Source organism: Barbus barbus, assembly GCF_936440315.1.
Source record: "Barbus barbus genome assembly, chromosome: 12".
Lineage (NCBI taxonomy): Eukaryota > Metazoa > Chordata > Actinopteri > Cypriniformes > Cyprinidae > Barbus > Barbus barbus.
Genome location: NC_136740.1, coordinates 15,415,758 through 15,435,194, shown reverse-complemented (window position 1 = coordinate 15,435,194; position 19,437 = coordinate 15,415,758). Strand labels below are relative to the sequence as shown.

Below are 19,437 nucleotides of genomic sequence, written 5' to 3'. Positions count from 1 at the left end.
GAATGCTTTTTGATTCTCTTGTAGAAATACACTAATGTCCTCACATGTTCTTGTGAGTACTTTTTCACTTTTTGTTCTCCACATTAACAAAAGCTATACAACAACTATGTATAAATAAGATTAAAGTGGCATCTAATTCTGTCTGTTTTATCAGGCGTCAATTCCACCAACAAGCCAGGCTTTAGCACAACGCTGCTATCTAGAGGTATTAAACATCATTACCTTGAACCATGTTACTAAATCCTGTTGCTTTTGCAACACTGGCATAAAATAACCTAAAACGTTTAGTCTGGTGTTAGAGTAGTTGGAGTTTTGTACAGCAGTTTACAGCAAATGTGCCTTCAGGAAATGGTGGTAGGGATATAGTATGTGGTGATATTAGAGGAAGATTTTGCAAATGCCTGCACTGACTTTTTGTAATATAACTGCATTTACTGATATATCTTCCTCTGCCATCAAAACTGATTCATCAGTGAGGCGACACTAAGTATATTCTGTAAAATAAATATAAATGACCAAATACCCAGCATTTGAAAAAAAAAGTGATCAGGCAATAACCTTTTACTAGTCTCATTGGTTAAAATACAGTATGATAAATGGCAAAAATGTAGGGATAAACTTTCATAGACATTGCCAATCGGTATGATCACCATTTTACCATCAAAATAACTGCAAAACAAGCATTGCAAATCACATGCACACTCTTTCTTACCAGATTTCACTATCTTTGTTATGGTTGCAGTTCACATTTACATTTATGCATTTAGCAGACGCTTTTATCCAAAGCGACTTACATTGCATTCAGTTACAGTTTTTACATTTTATCAGCTCTTCTGATAAAATTTCTGAACTCTATCAGTTCAGAAATTCCACACTAAACAGAAGAATAACAGTAGTAATAATTATCCTCATTTTGTTGGTCAAAGTTATGCAACCACAGAATACAAAAATAATGCAAGTTCTCGCTCTAGTTTTGCTGAACCTTGTGAAAATCAACATCCGGAAATTCAATTGCAAGCCACTCCTAAAACAATGTCAAAATTCAGCAAAAAACAACAAGATACACAATTGCACTAAACTAAGGGAATTCTCTTAGGAACCTTTTAAAAATATATATAACAAAAAATAGATTCCTGATGTGGAAGCAAGGAAAAACATTACTGCAAGTGGAGTTGTAACAGGGAGTTTGCTGTGAGTAAAACCATGTAAAATTGTATTTCCACATGAGGTCACTGTCTACAAAGTTAATCTGTTTTTTTTTTTTTTTTTTCGCTTTGCTGTAAATCATGTTTGCTTGTAGTTCTGGGCATTCTTATAGGGACGTTATTATTTATTTGAGGGTTTCCTTCCTGTAGCTCTTATTTAATCGTTGTGTTTTGGGATATTCTGAAATTGCCATTAAATCTTTGACAATTATCCAAGTCTTTAAATCTGTCGAGTCGCAAGCAATTCAAAACTGTAATGCCAACACTTGGTTTTGTGAACGTGTGTTTGAACAAGAAGTGCTTTCAAACATTTCTTTGAATTGAGGAAAACACGATAATGCGACTGGGCAAGAGCAATTTTTCTTTTTGAAATGTTGAATTTCGCCGTTGGGGTTGATTGTACGGTTAGCTATAAGCAAGCGACCATGTCTGCGTGAACTTGAGAAAGATTTAGAAGCTAAAAACTATAGCGTTGTAAACAAATAAAATCTCACTTACCGGTGGGTAACAGCCTTAGCTGCTACATGCCATCTGTCTCGGTTTGTAGGCTGCTACATCGAACGACTAGCCTACTAATTCAGTGAGTTTACCAAGGCTGCGCCCGAAATCGCATACTCCTTGCTACCACATTTGAATTACGTACTTCTCGACCGTTAAAAAAAGTACGTTCTATATAGTATGAATGGAATTCGGACGTACTACATCCGCCATGTTCATGAAGTCATCTCATCGATTTACAACGTTTAAACTTTAATAAGTCAGCCGTTTACTTTGATTATTTTAAACAAGTGCAATTTAACCACAATGAACAACGTTTTTCCCTGAGGTACTTGCACTTGAAAACAGCCGCGTCGCCGCTTTCCGCCATTTTTTCGAATATGACCGACGCCTCCTCTCCCGTGGCCTCATGGGATAGTAAAGTGTCCATCGTATGCCTACTACAGAATTCGGGCGGAAGTAGTTGCCATGACGCGTTGCTAAATGGAGTAAATGATATCATTCAAGGCAGCCCACTGGGAAGTGAGCCCACATTGACCTTAAACGAAGTTGAATTGTTTATTTATTTATTTGCATAAAATGCCACTGTAGCCAATTCAAACAAATTAGCATTGAACAAGTTAGCACAAATTCTAATAATTTTACAAGAAAATTAAATACACACAAAAACAACAGAAAGCTAAAAAAATATGAGAATTTGACGGCTTAACAAACAATAAATATTTATTTATGAGCTGAAGAATATATGAAAAATGCATACGGAAGTGTTGCTTAGCAACAGAATGGTCAGGTGCTTGAGGGACAACAGCAGAGACGCATCGATGGCGGAGAGAAATACTCTGGAGAAACTCGATGTCGGCGCATTAAGCCCCGAGCAGCAGGAGAAGCTGCATCAGTTCAAAGTATTTCATTTTCTTCTGCTGAAAATTATGAACGAGTCTACAGATTTTGATTGGCGCTGGATGACGATCTACTAATTAACCTCGTAACTCTAAAGAACAGTAGCCTAAACCTATAGATATATGACATTTATTAAATAAATTGTATGGGAAATGTGATTTCTAAAGCAAAACCCAAATTGTGTGTGACTTCACATGCTCCAGGTCAAGACGCGGATAGCTAATGAAAAATATTTAAGGTCTCATCCAGAGGTGCAAATGTTACTGAGTGACTTCTTAAGGTCAGTCGTTATGTTTTATGTCCATCAAGATCATGTAACCTTTATATATATATATATATATATATATATATTCTCATCCATTCTCGCTCCCTCACTCTCTCTCTCTTTTTAACAGGGATGTGTTTCTGAAAAGGCCTACAGATATTCGTGAATTTGCAGCAGGTAAATTGATTTTATAATAATAGCCTAATAATAACAATGTGTACTTTTATGTGTGAAATACTCTTAAATTAAAGCCAACATCTCTTTTTTTTCAGATCATTTCAGTGACCCAGGCCTGCCAAAGAAAATTCAGGAGCAAATTAATATCCATAATAAGTGAAAATATGGATATATAGTGTTTTGTAATAAAAGAGAAAAATGATACAATGTGTGTCTTGATCCCTGTATACATGAAAGCATTTTTGTTGAACTATTCATTATCAGCAACCATTAATGTGCAGGTATCAGGGGAGAGGCTTGTTTGCTAAATGAGTCCACAGAGATGAAAGGCAAATTAAGCTGAATTGAACAGTTCTTTCTGTTCTGTTAAGTATGTCCAGACATGCAAGGGCTAGCCTAATTAATCACTTATTATTTCTATTATTTTTTGTAGTATAAACTGTTTGGTAGAACATTTTAAGCTACTGGTTTTCCATTCAAATTATTCATGGATTTATCCTAAATTTTTACACTCAGAAATACTGGGTAAAATATGGATGAACCCAGCGATCGGGTTGTTTAGACCCAGCGGTTGGGTTACTGCCCAGAAGGTTGGGTTAAACATTTAACCAAACAACCCAGCATGTGTTCTATCCAGCCTGATCTCATGGCAATTTGTACATATTTTACGAGGTGGCTAATTCGTACGAATTTTGCTTAATCGTACGTATTTTACAAGTTGCCAAGTTGTATGAATTTGTACGAATGACCTACACCTAACCCCGCCCCTAAACCTGCCCATCACTGGGGTTTAGACAAATCGCACTAAATCGTACAAGTGAGGTCGTATGCATTCATACGAATTAGCCACCTCGTAAAATACATACGAATTGCCGTGAGATAGCATTGGTTCTGTCCAATATTTACCCAGCACTGGGTTGTATTTAACCCAGCATTTTTTAGAGTGTATTTAGCTTAAGTCAAATTTAACAGTCCAACTTACAGTAGTGTTGTTTTTTTTACTTTTGGCCATTCATTTCCAATTTTTTATTTTTTTTTTCACTACCAAAGGTGAACTAATGTACAAGTGTCATGTTTCTTTTTTGGTCTTAACAAGCCACCAGGGACCAAATAAGTTACTGCTCAAAAACATCCTTTTAACATAACATCTGGCTTTAATACAGTACATCAACTCATTAACCCCTATACCAACATAATTGAGCATGTACTTAAAAAGCTATGATACGTTCAGTCTAGCGAATTATTTAAAATAATAATCTCAACTGCTATAAGAAAAGTCTGTGACTTCATGCCTTATATTATTTAAAATCACTTTTTAAATTTAAAAATGCAAGGTGATGGAAAGTCACATCTTGTTCCCACAAAACGACATGTAATTCATATAGCCGACACACCTCCCATATTCTGTTGGGTGGGGTTGAGAGGAAAACCAGGTTGAAATGAACCCAGTGTGCACCTGCTGAGCAGACTCTCAGCTGCAGTATACTTGTGTCACCTCAAGATCATCGCTCACAGTGAGTACCTCCATCACATTTTTACTGTATCTTAAAAGTCCATGTTGTAGTTTATTGCTTTTGCTTATTTCTGTTTTCTTAAATATTTAAACATAAATAAATGACTGTGTTTCTGGTGAACCCTTAAATGTAACAACATTTAAATGTCTTTTTACATTTTTTAAGTAAAACTTGTGAATTTAGAATCTTATTTAATATCAGAGCATTGTGCATTATCTATAGGTAGATACTATCATATATCTATACATTTGTTAAAAATTATTTTATGATTTTATTAGATTATTTGTACATTGTAAAAACTGGTGACATCAAGATGTATTAAGAATATCTTTACATGCACTAAGCCCTTAAAATTAATAAACAGGACAGGGACACCTCAAAACAGGGACTGGTATTGTTCTGGGTTTTGCAGAAATAATACATGTATGTATGTGGTGACATGACATCAGAATCTATTGAGGATCTATTTTGACTTGCTGTAACACCCTAAAATGATGTCAGTTGAGGTAACCTATGTAACTTATTTGCTATGGTTCATTCACTTTGAGGCAGACTAAAGAAAAAAAGTTTGCATCAAATCTGTCATAAATATGTGTTCAGTTCATGCATTGATAATACTCTTTGAAGCAACATAATACCATAAGACCAAAACAAATAAGCTATTCAAATCAAATGAAACTCAATCATTAGTTACATTGTAGAGATTTGCTTTGTCACACAGCTATTCTAGATCAGAAATAAAGGCTGTTTTTGTCTAGCCGTATTCCAGGGAGAGTGATCTCACACAGGCAGTATCCTAGCACTCATCTCAAATAGATAGATGTAGGGAAAGATATGCAGTATCTGAGAGTCAGTTGGCATGCCTACAAAAACCATAGTAACATTGGAACATAAGATACAAGTTTATGCAATAACAACACAAATAGAACAGGGACACCACAAAACAGGAGGAAACTGTATTGTTTTCTGCAGTAGAAATCTCCATTTAATGTAGTATTGTGGTGATTTTATCCTATGTGATATGTATGTATTTTATTGCTATTCAAACATTATCCCTATATATGTATTTGACATCATAATCTGGGTATCTATAGTTTCATTTTGTTCTTGCATGTTTAAATAATGCAAGGTTTTTGTACTATAGGCCTATGCAAACATTGAGGGAATTGAATGGAACTGTTTTGCGTCTCATCAGATATGTCTGTATTGTCCTCATACTGTATGATTTACCTCTGTCAGATAATGCCAATGCAAATAATAAAGCTGCCACTCTAGATAAAGTCTTTGCAGAAGAGCATTATGTAATATGGTTATTTTAATGTCTGTTTACGGTCATTGCATTGTGATGAATTCATTGAAATCTTCTAAATCCATATTGAATGTGCATAGAGCCTCATCTGGAGAAAGAGAACAGGGAACAGCAAAATGGGGTTATATAGAGAGGTTTTGATCCTCTCATTTCTAGTCCAGTGGGCTACAGGTAACTGGTTTAATAGTATTACACTTTTTTAATTTCATAATTTTGGATCTTAAATAGAAGATACACAGTTTTGTGTACAATGAACAAAAATGTCACTAATTTCTGTATAATCGTTCTGTGTTGTAATTATTTACAGTAATGTCCCAGGGTATGATGGAGATGCCCTTCAACCAGTCAACAATAGGATTTCCTAGACCACCTGCAGACTTCAGGGAAATGGCCAAGAAACTGGTAACTAATTACCACATGATCAATAGTTATATCTCAAACAGAAATTTCATTGATGTACAAAATGGGTTGTTTCTTTAACTATAGACTCTACTGAAACACTATTTCTAAATTGTTATTTTTCTGAAAAAACAATGTAACTTCAATAACATTTCGTGGAAGTGACACTAATAAAATGGCTGACCTCTTGTCCTGCTGAGGCTAACTTCATAGATATCATATATCTTAACATTTTTGAACGCTATCTTACGACCAATTCACTCGTACAAATTCATACGTTTCATGAGAAACTGTACGTATTTTACAAGATGGCAAATTCGTACGAAACCTATCCCTCACAGAAAACGTACAAAATTAAGTGGGGTCGTACGAATACATATGAATTAGCCTCCTCGTAAAATATGTACATATTACTACTTTTTGCACAATTTGTTAAATTACCGCTTGATTAGAAAAATTCAAACAACAATAAAATAATCAGTTTATAGGTAATATTTACCATGATTTTTCTTTGTGTCCTTCGCACATCCCATGACTTATTTCACTCTTTTGATTATCTTAATACAAAAAAAAAAAAAAATCATTTATATATTTTAGTATGGAGTTTCATATTTAAATATTGAAAGCTGATGTAAGGGTAAAGCAACATTCACATTAAGGCATTTGAAAAATACAAGAATGTAGTAAACACAGGTCCAAGCTTAAAAAAAAGAAAGGAAAAAAGTAATAAAGTAATTAAATCAATTTCTGGGTCATAAAATTGAAGAAACACCCAAGTATGCAAGATGAAACTATTATTTGAATATGAATTTATTCCTAACTAGTTGATTTTAGCATTGTTCACCAGTCATTAACCAACCATATATTTGCGTGCGTGCATGCAAGTCTAATTCAGAACAAACTTTGCTTTACATTGTTTTGTAATGTAATATTTACATTTCCTTTGTCTCATGACAGATGAGCACATGCTTCAAGAAAGGTAAAATTTGTACAGCCACATTTTCATTATCTGTAAACTTGAACACATTTGGCCTTACGTATCATGGTAACAAAATGACTTATGTGTTGCACCTGTGTTTAATGTAATAAATGAAGGGAGCTATATTGCATAAACCATAAGCAAATACAAGTGCCCAAGGAAAGAGAGTAGGATAGATTTGCATATTGCATCCATTCCAGCGCTGCCACAACCTGAACAAATCTACCGTCATAAATGCAGTATATTATGAAGTCAGATAACAATTGTTCTATAGTTCTGACCAGTATGCAGAACCAGCAAATGTTTGTTCCTTTTGTTTCCAATCATAAAGAGAGAGTAATTTTGTTTCTCAGTCATGCATTGTGTCTTTTGTTAAATGATGTGGTTGTATTGTTTCAGGTCACCATGTGCCTGTTATGAACAATTCACTGAACAGGTAGACTGCTATTGCTATTATACTGTTATAGAGCAACTATATGCCAGGTGTATATTTGAATACTAATGATCACATTTCATTGCATGGAAAACTACTACATTTTCTTTGTTTATCTTTCAGCTCATATGGACAGATGATGGAGAGCCCCATCTCTATTTTTCTAGAGCTTCTCTCTTCGCTCACTCAGTCTGTCCCCTCTCACTCTAAACCACAGTTCAATCAAACAGTAGAAGAGCAAGAGTCAGTCTGGGTAACTCTCAAAATCCCAAACACACGCATATGGTTACCTATAGCTAAAGTAAGACAATTGAACCTTCGCAAATACCCTCTACCTTCGTTACTGTTGCTATGTCCAACAAGCCATGTGGCTCTCATGCCACACATGATTTTCTCACGCAGTGAATATACATTGCGGACCACAGAGCAAATTGACAACGTGCCGACAGGCAAGATAGAGCAGGTTACTTCAAATATGAAACAAAGTGTCAGCTTTTAAATGTTGTCATTTTTTATTGATTGTTGCTCAATCAATAAATTCAGTTTTGTGGCTTTTGAATGTGTCGTGACAGATCACTGTAGCGCCTCAGTTCAAGCGGCATGTGAACCGATCATTTCTTCCTCTTTACTACTCATAGCATGAAATAAACATGAATGAACACCAGAAGGTATCTTTTTTTAACCGTGGAAAGATAGTTATAAGTTGAAGTCAACCAACATCAATGTACTCTCTTGTCTGGTTTGTTTGTTGGACAAACATGGCAGATTCGGCATTATGATTGGTCAGCTCGCCTGTCAATCAAACTCCCTGCGAAGGGTCACTAACTCTAACCCAAAGCCGAACCCCAATCCAACAATAAAACTTTTTGCAACTTTTAAAATGAATAAATACATTGTTAGTCTCTTTGTGAATCTTTTGCAGGGTTCTTTCAGATTTAGTTAAGTGCTAGGGACATTTATTGGCAAATACATGTTTTTGGCTTAGATACAGAGACATACACAGAAGAGATACCCATATGTCCGTATTTTGTCTTTATTTTATGTTCATCCTGATGGGAAATCTACATTAAATTTAGGACATTGCTGAGAAGATGCGGAACTGCACCAACATGGGCCATATGACTGATCTCATGAGGAATAGTACGGTTAGTGCTGGACTTCCAGAAAAATAATAATATAATATAATTATTTTGGTAGCACTTATCTATGTGGTGTTCAGTGCTTTATATTTGTAGAACTGCTCTACGAATATCACTATTCTTTGGAGGCAAAATGGCATTAACACACCTTCCATTCTCTCTCTTTATTTTTTTTTTTTTTTACATTTGCACACACTTAGGAAGGTCCTCGTTGTTTCATGAGGGCATTTATGGCTCCTCTTTCCTGGATGACGATCATGCAGAATGGAACAGACATCAATAAAGAAGATCTAACAAAGCTTTTATGGACGGCTAAACCCTTCTTAGAAACAATGCCTCCATCTAGCTTTGTGTTGCCGGCATTTTCACAAAGCTCTCACCTGGCTGAAATGTGAGCGTATTGCGTTTTATTAAACTCAAGTGACTAAACATATGGAGTATCTTTATCTTAGTCCTCAATTTTGAAGTAAAATATTGTTTCCTTGTTTGTGTCTGTTGTCTCTTCTCCCTCATGATGCTGAAGGATGAAGATGTTTGGTGAGGTGTTCAGCATTCTGTCTGAGGAACAGAGGAATGCTGTTATAGGGTGGCTCAAAGAGAGAGTTGCACTAAATGAATTGAAATGCCTTCTAAAAGCACCTGCCTTTAGCATCCAGCCACTTGGAAAACCTATCATCCGTAAGTTCTGCAAGCTTTTATCATCAAAACAGACCTGATCATTTTAATTGTGATAATATAATATACTGTAATTTAGTATAATATAATATACAAGTAAAACAGAAAAATTTTGGGATTAGCTGAACTGGGCATTTAAAGTACGTTTTTGATAATTTTTAAATGTATGATTTATAAATAATCTGTGCAATTATTTTCTTGACTAATCTAGAATATGGCCCATCTGTCAAATCAGTGATGACTGTGATGAATGTACTAGGAGCTCAAGGGACTCAACATCCAATGATGAATGGTAAATGAGAAAGAAGTGAATGAAAGAACTGAAAACTAAAACCTAAATGGAGATGAAAAATGAAAAACTGGAGAACTGAAATGCAATGGCAAAGTGGAGAATAGGGTAGAGAGGAAACATTGGAAAAGAAAAGCCAAATACAAAGACAGACAAACGTGTTTCAGAAAGAAAAGAGTTATAGGTAGATCTGTAATGATACATACAGTGGATAATAAACCCAAGAGTGAAGAAAGAGAAACACCAAAGATAAACAATGCAGAAAATACAAATAGATGTAATATATTTAGAATAAATATGAATTATTTATATTTTAATATTGTTTATTTACACACTTTTTTTTTTTTGCTTCAACAGCGCTCCAAAAATGTTCTCCAAATATGCACTGGCTGAAGCCTAATGTGTTGAAAATGATGGGGCCTTTCCTATCTCGGCTGTCTTTAGAAGAAGCAAAAACCATCCCTAAAGAAGAGGTCAGTGTCTGTGACATGATATGCAAACCAATGCCATAATTCTTGTTTGTATTGTTCCATTGCCTTCGTGTCTCAGAGCATACCATAATCTAAATTCAAAACCACCTATAACTCTGCAAGTTCAATGACTATATTAATCTTTCTCTTTCTCAGCTATGTGAGTTTTTCAGTACTCCAGATTTCTCTCCATCGTTTCAAAATGTTAATGGAATACAGCCTGCCCTTGGCCGAACACTTTTTCAACGCTTGAAACAAGAGTGTTCCAGCAGCGACAATTTCACTCAAAACCTGGACAGGTCAGGATTTCCATCATTAGTGTGTTTTTAGTGCATGTGTTTGGTAAAAGATATTTAGGTTATCAGCAGTAATACACTGATTCCTCTGGAGGCCTGATGCTGCTTTGAATGAATGAGTGATTAAAAAATATAGTCTCATTGTGAGAAATTTGCAATTACAAGAAATGAAGTCACATTTATGAAATATATAGTTGCATTGCGATACAGAAAGTCATAATTATGAGAAACAAAGTTGAAATTTCAAGATATAAAATTACATTGTAAAATGTAAATTGAAATGATAACAAATAAATTCATAATTTCTAGATATAAAGTCATATTGTTAAAGTGTAAGTCGCAATTATAAGAAAAAGATTTGCAATTACAATGTATAAAATCACAACAGTGAGATTTTAAAGTCACACTATGAAATATAAAGTCGCAATTTTTTGGAAAAAAAAAGTTTCAAAATTTAAAGTCTCGTTATGTGTTTAGTTTATTTACTCTGATATGGAAACAGGTCTCCAAGGATATCTAACATATTCACTCCTGTTTTATCAACTTCTTCCTTTTTCACAGGCTGGGCTCTCTGGCTTGTTTCTTTGATGGTGCACAGTCTCTGAATCTGAACCTTAGTAGAAAACTGCTGTCTCAGCTTGATGCCTGTAACAACCCTGAAATAGACAAGGTCAGAACTGCCACTTTATTGAATCGCTGTTGCTCCCAAATCTCTGTAGCATAATGGTAATGTTACTTTTTCTTCCACTCAACCGTCCCTCAGGTGAAAAGACAGCTAGTACAGAACATTCTGGAGAAAGATAGCAATTCTTCCTCCTCTGAGATTCTGCAGTCTCTGGGATCTGCCGTGTCTGCCCTTCCTCTTTCCTGGCTGTCCCGCTTCACCTCTGGGGACCTGAACAACAGTCTCACCAGCTTGAGTCAGGCCAGTTGGAGCCCAGCTCAAGCTAAGACTCTGGCTAAGACACTGTTGGGAGCTGCTAAGGTTAGAGTTTCTGCTCAGTTTATAGAGCTCAGTTTTGCTCTTTATATATATTGTTTTCACTAGAATGTTGTCTTTTGTAGAATATAAGTGGTGAGAAGTTGTTGTCTCTGGGTACGGTGGTGAGAGGGGTAGCCAGTTCGCTCCTCAAGAATGTGAAAGCAGAAGGGCTGCTGGGAAATGAAGCCCTGAACACTATGAGTGAGAAGATGTCCTCCCTACAAAGAACAGCACTATTGGAAGCGGTAAGAATAAGATGAGTTCATTCAGAAAGAGATGGAAAATAAAAAGAATAAAAAAGTGACCAAACTATCAGTGAAATCCCTCCTACCTCATCCTTGATTCTGCTCTCTCTCTCTTGGTTTTATCAAATCCACAGTTCGGTCGTGATGTAAATGCATCTGAACTGGTGAAGGGGTTGCCAGATTCTCTCCTCTCTTCTCTGTCTCTGTCCACGCTGGAGAAGGCAAACCTCAGCTCTGTGGATCAGCTGCAGGGACGCGGCTGGACTCGTGCTCAAGTATACACACTAGATAGTAATAGAAAAATCCAAATTCATTACCACTCCACCCATTTTTCTCTAATTTCCTTTTTTCTCTCTGTAGTCAGCTTTCCTTCTGAAGAAGATTTGGGGTAATAAGATCAATCTTGGCGAATTACGGTGAGACTATATATGACTGTAACATAATACAGCAACGCTATATATTATGTAGACATAGAATTTTTTTTTTTTATTAAGATAGATAAAATCTTTAAAAAAAACTAAGAAAATAACTAAATAAAAATTAAGCTGCTACTGCTACAAAATAAAAAATCACTAACGATAAAGATGCAGAATTGCATCTTAATAAAAATAAATGTCTGCATAATGGTAGAAATGTGTGCTTCATTGCTAGGAAATGCATGATAAAATAAAACAATCAGATAAAATGTTCTAAAATTGGCTTAAAATATGAAACATATTTGAAAGCCACTGACTAGATCACAGTCTGAGGCTAAAAAATTGAAATCTATACCCCTCATACACTAAACAATTTTCTGTGAACTCTGTCAACGCTGACTGCTTAGAATCTGCAAACTGGCTTTGACTTTCAACAGCTAGCGTTGAGTTGTCCAGACTGCAAAACAGAGCAAAAATCTGTGCACAAGTTTTGTAGTGAATTGCAGCCTTAAGATGTAGTATACTGATCAAGCTCATGGTGTTGTCAACAGGAATCTGGGTCAGGCTGTACAGGGTGTCACTTGTGAAATGATTGAAAAAATCAATCGAACTGATGCTTTGGAAATGGCACAGACACTTAACAATTCCTGCGCATGGCTCTCCAGGGTTCAGGTAAACATCACATATTCATCATGCCTCCACACACCTTTTTTCACCAAGTTTGCCACTTTTCCATGATTAAATATATAAAAAATAAATAAAATTCCATCCCAATCTCCTTTTCATTCTTAGATTCGCTGTACAGCTCAAAAAGTCTTTGCAAGTCTGGAGGAACAGAGACAAGGATATTTCAGTGTCTTTAACAACTCTGATCTCCAGGCCATCCCAGCTGTGCTGCTCATCCATCTACCGTAAGAACAGAACAGAACAGTGCTGTATATGTATAAAAGTTAAATGCATTCAAATTGAATTTAACTTCAGTTTAAATCATATGCTAAGACAGATGAGTTTTTATTTTTTTAACTTGTCCCCTCTCACACTATCCATTCTGTCATGAAACATTCAGAGTGGAGAAGATTCAAAACCTGTCCGATGCTGTGTGTCCCGCTTTCATGGAGAAGATGAATCAAGTCAATCTGTCCTCTCTACCAAACAGCTCTCCAGCACGCAGTGCACTTACCAAAAGAGCCATCAGCTGCCTGGTAATATGTGCACACATATACACAGGCTTTTCTTCTCCTGTCCAAAAGAACCCACACTCATCTAAAGTTAACGTGTCGCTGGTTGCAAGCCATTTCAGTTCAGTAATGTGATGCATTTCTGAGTAAAAGAGAATATTTAACAAGAAAAAATGCAGGGTGAGACTTCTCCATCATGAACTGATTGGATGGTGTGCATTACATACCACAATCCAGTCAGACTTAAAGGGTTACTCCACCCCAAAATGAAAATTTTGTCATTAATCACTTACCGCCATGTCGTTCCAAACCCGTAAAAGCTTCGTTCATCTTCGGAACACAAACGAAGATATTTTGATGCTTTCTGACAGCTCTCTGACCCTCCCAGACAGCAATGTAATTAACACGATCAATGCAATCGCAGGAGACAGGAAACGGAAGCTTATGCAAATTTGCTGCTCTCCAAATCAATGTCACAGCGTGACCTCTTAGCTGAATTAAAAGAATGAAAACTAAAATGGAATAGATTGAATATTTTTACATTTTGCATGTATCATATGTTGAAATATTTTTTTAAAAGAAGCAGCAGAATGTAATACTTCATATTACAACCATTGCAATTCATTGTGGGAATGGCCCCTTTTAAACTTTTTAAAAACACACCTGGTGACTTTCTATGTAAACATGGTTGTGCATGGGATCTCATCTTGCGCAGCGTCTTTTGCAGCATCTCATGCATGACCCAGAGTTCTAAAATCACAGTGCTCAAGTTAAAAGTTAAAAACATGTCTCTAGACCTTGTGGCTTTTTTCACAGTCTCACATTTTTGCTTTTAGAAAAGCACACATTTATAGGATGTTTACATGGAAAAACAATAGAAAAGAAGCACAGTAGAATACAAAATGGCTGATGCTTAACATTATCCAGTAGACAATGCAGACCATGTGACATCAGCAGAAAAGGAAAAGGATTCTTCTGTATTACAACTACAGGCACTGTCCTAATCTGTATCCTGTATCTGTGCAGAAGAGGAACGCGTCTGATCTGTCTGCGGAAGAGATTTTGACTCTAGGTTCTTTGGTGTGTGAGTTAGACCCAGCCTGGATTTCCTCTCTGAACTCCGCAGCTCTGAACTCCACCCTTCAGGCTCTCGCATCCTGTCAGTATATCCAGCAACAGCACAGAGAACATCTGTTCAGGCTGCTTACGACCACCTATGGGTAACAGCATGTGCAAAATCACACACAACCCACAATGGCTTCATACAACCCACCTCTGCAGACCTCAGATTCCACATCCCACGTATTCTAATTGTTTCATGGTTAAAGAGACTGCGCCTGCTGTGGCTTCAAAACAAGTGCATTTTAAGCATTTGAAAAATTCCTCACATTAAATAGCCTTCATCTCTAGCCTTAAATCAAACAACCTGTGCTGCAATTAGACATTTTGCAATGCTGTTAATAATACATGTGTCTTTTCTTTGAACAAGGGACCCTACTTTATGGTCAGAGGAAGATATGAGGATTCTTGGACCACTTTTGTTACTTAATGACACTGCTATTGTAAAGCTGCCATCCAAAGTAAGAATCTCAGCAATGCTGTTGACGAGTAGATTATGAAAAAGTAGGATTTAATGATTAAATGTACATAATTTAAAATGTATTTCATGTCAAATGAATTTAATTAATATAAAAAAGGAAACAATAAATAAATTATTTTAATTCTTGCATTTGTATTAATATGTAATTGCTATATTATATATATATTTAAATAATTATAATATAATTCAATATTAAAATAATTATTATAAATATTAGCATTATTAAATGTAACATTTGAATAGATTTGTTAAAGCATTCTTACAGCTATTTATGTATTTTTAAGTAAATAACTATAAAACTAATATCTATCTGTTGTTGTTTTTTTAATAATGAACAAATAAATTAATAATTGTTTCCTTAATTTTATTTTAAATGGCCATAATTTTACATAATGTTTTATTTTATTATTAATTTCTTTTTCATTTTACCATCCATCCCTCCATTCTGCTCATCTGTCTTGCAGAGCTGGGTAAAGTCATATCTGTCAGACCTGATGGACAGTTTGCCCAGTCAGCCTGTGGTTCCTCCTCCAAAGGAGTTCCGCTCATGGTTTGATCTCTCTGCACTTCGTCGCAAACTTTTTGACCTCAAAACAAGTAGCACATTACAAAATCGCAGGAAGCGTGAAGGTATGTGTGCCAGAGAGTGCATATGAAACAACCAGAATAATCAATAGTGGAAATGTTAGTGATATCTAACAATATGCCATTTATCTTTTCTTTCTTTTTTCTCTTTCTTTCTTTGACAGTGTCCACCTTAATAGGGCCCACGCTCACATATATTGAGGACCTCGAACAGGGGAATGTATATTGGACTCCCACCCAGTTCAGTAATATGACTGTGCAGACTTTCAAAGATGGTGTGCCAACATTAGGAGAGATAACCAGCTACAGCACAGAACAACTGGCTGCACTCAGAGAAAAAACTCTGGAGGTACACACACACACACACACACACAGTCTGGTCAGCTATCCTTGTAGGGACTCTCCATAGGCGTAATGGTTTTTATACTGTACAAAACATATTTTCTATCGCCCTACACCTAAACCTACCCCTTACAGGAAACTTTGTGCATTTTTACTTTCTCAAAAAAACTAATTCTGTATGATTTATAAGTTTTTGTACCCACCATGACACGAGTCCCCATGAGTCTGTGTGTATTCCGGTTTAAGTCCCCACCAGGATATATAAACCTGTATACACACACACACACACACACACACACACACACACACACACACACACACACACACACACACACACACACACACACAACCCTGCAAGTTAAATTCTAATATATATACAACAGAATCTAAGAAAACCTTTACAACTTGACTTCAGTGGTCAAAGACAATGTCTATTGTGTATGGCAGGCATGGGGGAGTGTGTCCATGTTGAATGAGTCTCAGATTGCTGATCTGGGCTGCATCTGCCAGAGCTTCAGTGCTGAAGAGCTTGGCAAACTCAGCATTGCCTCACTGGACACTCTTGAGACTATGACCACCTGCAACTTTACCCAGACACAGGTAAAACAAACACCCACACACACATTCAATCACCAAACATCATCTACAAATTATATATATATTTAGAAAAATGTTATGAAAGAAACATGTATTTATTTATTTTATCTACTTACTTTGTTAAAGTTTTATTCAGTAAGGATGCATTAAATTGATCAAAAGTGACAGTAAAGATGTTTACATTGTTACAAAAACATTTATCTATCTTAAAATCAGCAAACTTTATATTATAAAAAAAAGAAAAATCCAACTGTTTTCAACACTGATAATAATAGGTGTTTCTTGAGCAGCAAATCAGCATATCAGAATGATTTCTGAAGGATCATGACACTGAAGACTGGAGTAAAGGCTGCTAAAAATTTAGCTTTGCCAATACATGAATAAATTACATTTTAAAATAGTTATTTGAAATTGTAATAATATTTCATATTACTGTTTTTACTGTATCACTGATCAAATAAATTCAGTCTTGGTTAGCATAAAAGACTTCTTTCAGAAACATTTAAAAATCTTATTGACGCCGAACATTTATTTATTTTTAGCATGTATTAAATATATACATTTTTATTAAAAATATACAAAAGCAAATACGGAAAATGATGAATTCTGCAGAGGACAGCAGTCTGGCAGGCCTTTGAAAGGGTGGCTGGAATCAATGTGTCTAGACTAGGACAGCTGGAGATGGTGGGTCTGGGACAGTTTATCTGTGGTCTACAACCTGGCCAGATCAATCAGCTCAATTCCCTCAGCTTCAGGTCAGACACACTTCCACATTCATGGTTATATTCTCAGTTTTAACTGCGTTTGTTTACCCTACAGCACAACAAAACTGCTGTGTACATACCTGGTCATTGTGATTTCCTGTGATGTGTGTGTTTCTCAGGGAGTCAGTAGAGGCGGTAGGTCGTGCTCTTTGTCCTCTGAACATTACAGAGCATCTGAAGGAAAAGGCAGTGGCTGCGTTTGGAAAATCACACAGCTGGACTGAAGCTCAAGTCAGCATTATGGGCAACATCATTGGTGAGCTACAAAGAACACTAAGTGATAAACTCTTGTATATCTACACTTGACTAGTTCAAGTTTAAAATGTGAGAGCTGTGTCATTTAATGTCTTTCTAGCTGGTTTAAGTGCTGCCGAGCTGGGAGGTCTAAATTCAACCGTCCTGCCATTCATTCAGCAATCCGCCATCCCTCTCATAACCTCAGATCGCTTAGCTGTAAGTTTACTCTCTTGTTTGCAAACTTTCATGTTTTATTTCTTGCTGCATATCTTATGTTTGACTACTTTTTAAAAGGATTCTCCACCCAAAAAAGAAAATTCTCTAATCATTAGCACCCTCGTGCCGTTGTATTTGACTTTTAGAAAAATAATCTCTGAGTCCACATAATGCCAATGGATGGCTCCCTTAAAGTTGATGATTCAAAAACTGTGAAAAAACAAAAACAACAGTATTCTATACAATCCCAGTCAATGAATCGATGTCTTCTGAAGTGAAACAATAGTGAGAAAGTAAAAAAAAAAAAAAAAACACGATGGACTCTCAGTTCTCACTCAAGTTTCACAACATACTGAAAGTTGGCCGGAAGCAATGGTTTAGTGTCAAAACTTCTTCTCACACACTCAGTTTTCAGTTTCAAAATATACTGATTCATCACTTCGTCATATGGTTTACAGTCATGTTCGTGGTTTTTGAAGTGTCAATTTTGGAGGTACCATACACTTGCATTATATGAACCCAGAGATTGAGTGAGGAGGGTGAGTTAATGATGAGAGAATTTTGGGTAATTGGAAAATTGAGTTGCTCTGTAGGTAAAGAAAAAGTGACTTGTCATTTGTGATCAGGCACTGTCGGTCAGCCAGTTGAAGGCTTTGGGTCCTGACAATGCTGCGGCGGTAACAGAGACTCAGCGTTCAGGGCTGACGGTCAATCAAAAGGCTGCACTGGATGAAGCCATGGGACTGAAAACTGTACGTACTGAAGTGCCCACTGGAAACTCCACCGGAATCTCCAGTCCAGGCTCCAGTGGATCAGCCCCACTGCCACTAAAAGGAGGTAAGTGACAGGAAAAGGGTCAGGAAACTTGTTTGGTGATAGTCATCCACAAATTATTCTTAATAATCTCAATGTGACCCATATACTGTATATATATATTTTTTTGTTTTTTGAAAATTCTAATAAATAATGACCATTGCATTTGAAGGGATATTTTAAAAAAATAGTATAAAACAAATTTACAAATATGTTTCTCTTCATACTCCAGGTGCAGCTGTAGAGAGCATGGCAGTACGTGTCCTCCTCATGCAAGCCATTGCACTGCTGTTGTTTGGATACATTCTCTAAGAAGCAGAAGGGTCAAAGGCCACAGGATGCCATGGCGTGTCCGATGGCGGATGCTGATGTATGATCAACCAGCAAACTAGTAGATTTAAGGAATATTTCAAAAATAAGTCTCTGATTGCACATTTAAACTAAGCGATTAGACCAGAACCAAAGATAGTACAAGGTGGTGAGATGGTGGTTTGATAAAATTTGGGTCTAGCCCATCTTTAACTTATTAAATGTATTTTAGAGAGAAACTATATTTGATAATACTGCTATTTAGGTATTTTCAAATGCACATCTATTATTATTCTATGAGAGACAGTAAACACTGTGTATACTTCATTAAAGTGTATCTAAGATGTAGCTTTATTATCAGTTATTTAACTGCAGTTAAATGTTTGTACTAGAGGATGTGTTCTATTTCAAATCATTTATACACAAACATAAGGGTTAATAAAGATCTGTCTGTAAAGAGAGGAAGCGTGAGATTTGAATAGTCAAAGCTGAGACTTTCACACCCTCACACCCATAACTGGTTAGCTTCTGATGACCTGAAGTTCATGCCAACCTTTCGTCAGATGCACAAGCCATCTAATTTGTCTTTGTCTGCTGTTATCACA

At 36.1% G+C, this 19,437-nt stretch overlaps 2 protein-coding genes across 2 annotated transcripts; both read left to right on the top strand.

Moving 5' to 3' along the window:
- Positions 1 to 2,524: 2,524 nt before the first annotated feature.
- Positions 2,525 to 3,205, top strand: LOC306877601 (RIIa domain-containing protein 1-like; the record flags this gene model as incomplete). Its single annotated transcript, XM_079429456.1, has 4 exons — positions 2,525 to 2,605; positions 2,807 to 2,883; positions 2,999 to 3,045; positions 3,141 to 3,205. The coding sequence occupies 4 exons, from the start codon at positions 2,525 to 2,527 to the stop codon at positions 3,203 to 3,205; spliced, it is 270 nt and encodes an 89-aa protein (XP_079285582.1).
- A 1,292-nt stretch (positions 3,206 to 4,497) lies between these two features.
- LOC306877965 (otoancorin-like) lies at positions 4,498 to 19,293 on the top strand. Its single transcript, XM_079430031.1, has 30 exons — positions 4,498 to 4,559; positions 5,949 to 6,039; positions 6,176 to 6,270; positions 7,225 to 7,246; positions 7,646 to 7,682; positions 7,803 to 7,932; positions 8,756 to 8,824; positions 9,019 to 9,209; positions 9,342 to 9,496; positions 9,705 to 9,785; positions 10,140 to 10,255; positions 10,409 to 10,551; positions 11,110 to 11,218; positions 11,312 to 11,533; positions 11,614 to 11,775; positions 11,910 to 12,050; positions 12,136 to 12,191; positions 12,743 to 12,863; positions 12,984 to 13,102; positions 13,258 to 13,393; positions 14,396 to 14,589; positions 14,859 to 14,949; positions 15,434 to 15,599; positions 15,719 to 15,903; positions 16,344 to 16,496; positions 17,106 to 17,248; positions 17,377 to 17,513; positions 17,613 to 17,710; positions 18,337 to 18,547; positions 18,756 to 19,293. Exons 2-30 carry the CDS (start codon positions 5,985 to 5,987, stop codon positions 18,833 to 18,835), a joined length of 3,618 nt encoding a protein of 1,205 aa, XP_079286157.1. The 5' UTR covers positions 4,498 to 4,559; positions 5,949 to 5,984; the 3' UTR covers positions 18,836 to 19,293.
- Positions 19,294 to 19,437: the final 144 nt, after the last annotated feature.